At 35.4% G+C, this 1,245-nt stretch overlaps 1 protein-coding gene across 1 annotated transcript; it reads left to right on the plus strand.

Annotated features, from left to right (window-relative positions):
* Window positions 1-66: 66 nt before the first annotated feature.
* Window positions 67-1,214, plus strand: LOC109593322 (scavenger receptor cysteine-rich type 1 protein M130-like; the record flags this gene model as incomplete). The annotated part of the gene is made up of 3 exons (XM_020008451.1): window positions 67-184; window positions 618-776; window positions 1,041-1,214. Coding segments are annotated over 3 exons (451 nt in total), but the record flags the coding sequence as incomplete, so codon positions are not given.
* Window positions 1,215-1,245: the final 31 nt, after the last annotated feature.

Here is a 1,245-nt window from a genome sequence, read left to right on the forward strand (position 1 = left end):
GGTAAACATTCATTAATCACTCAGGAATCCCCAGTTTGCAGTTCAATGATTTTATTTTATTTGTAGATTTGGTTATCTAATGTTCATTGCAATGGATCTGAGTCTAGCATATTTGATTGTAATTATGCGCCTTTGGGAAACAACAATTGTACTTCAGCTAATGATGCCAGTGTCATTTGTACTAGTACGTTACATATTCAATTTATATTATTATTAATAGACAATGTAACTTTGTATGTACACGTATAAATTAAGGCTTCAACAACTACTTTAAATTGAAGATAATCAAGTAATTGATTAGCCACACAGGCTTTGATTAAGCAATTAATCAATTTGTTGTTGTGCCTTAAGGTTGATTCTCAATATGACGCATGTGCATTCGTCACGACCGGAATTGCTGTATAAACCAATGGGAACATGCATCAATGCGTCAGATTAGAAAACATTTCTATTCTGATGCATTGACGCATGCTCCCATTGGTTTATATACATGTAGCACTTCCGGTCGTGATGCTGGAGCATGAAAAACAATGCATCATATTGAGAACCCACCTATGTGTGTACATACATGTGCATGTATATTCTGTGACTTTATCTCACCCTCTCTCTCTCACTAGATATTCCTATTAATCCATATCCTGTTAGATTAGCTGATGGTATTAATGATCACTCCGGTCGTGTCGAGATATTTTATAACAACGAGTGGGGGACCGTCTGTGATAATCATTGGACTATGAATGAAGCTAACGTCGTATGTAGAGAACTAGGATTCCCTGGTAAGAATTAATAGTAATTTATTCTATTTTATACATAAATCACAATTATAATTTGCAGGTGGCAATTTTTAATGTATTTCTTTATTTTTATTATTTCAAAGAATAGAGAGAGAGAGAGAGAGAGAGAGAGAGAGAGAGAGAGAGAGAGAGAGAGAGAACTAATAGCTTTAATAGATAACAAGTGCTTGTCTGATGTATCACAACATTTATTTTTAAAATCCCAGCTGGTGTATTTTAAATACATTCCTTTCTTAATGATTACAGGTGCTCAAGATGGCGGTGCTCTTGGTGGTTCAGCTAGTACAGCAGGTAACGGTCACATTTGGTTAAGCAACATAAACTGTCAAGGAAATGAGTACTTCTTGCATCAGTGCAGCCATGATCCTTATGGCAGTAACAGCTGCCAGCACGTGAATGACGCTAGAGTGATATGTAAAGGTATGATAATATTATTGGTTTTTTTCAATTC

The sequence above is a fragment of the Amphimedon queenslandica genome, unplaced genomic scaffold (genome assembly GCF_000090795.2).
Source record: "Amphimedon queenslandica unplaced genomic scaffold, v1.1 AMPQUscaffold_2029_Cont25966, whole genome shotgun sequence".
Classification (NCBI taxonomy): domain Eukaryota; kingdom Metazoa; phylum Porifera; class Demospongiae; order Haplosclerida; family Niphatidae; genus Amphimedon; species Amphimedon queenslandica.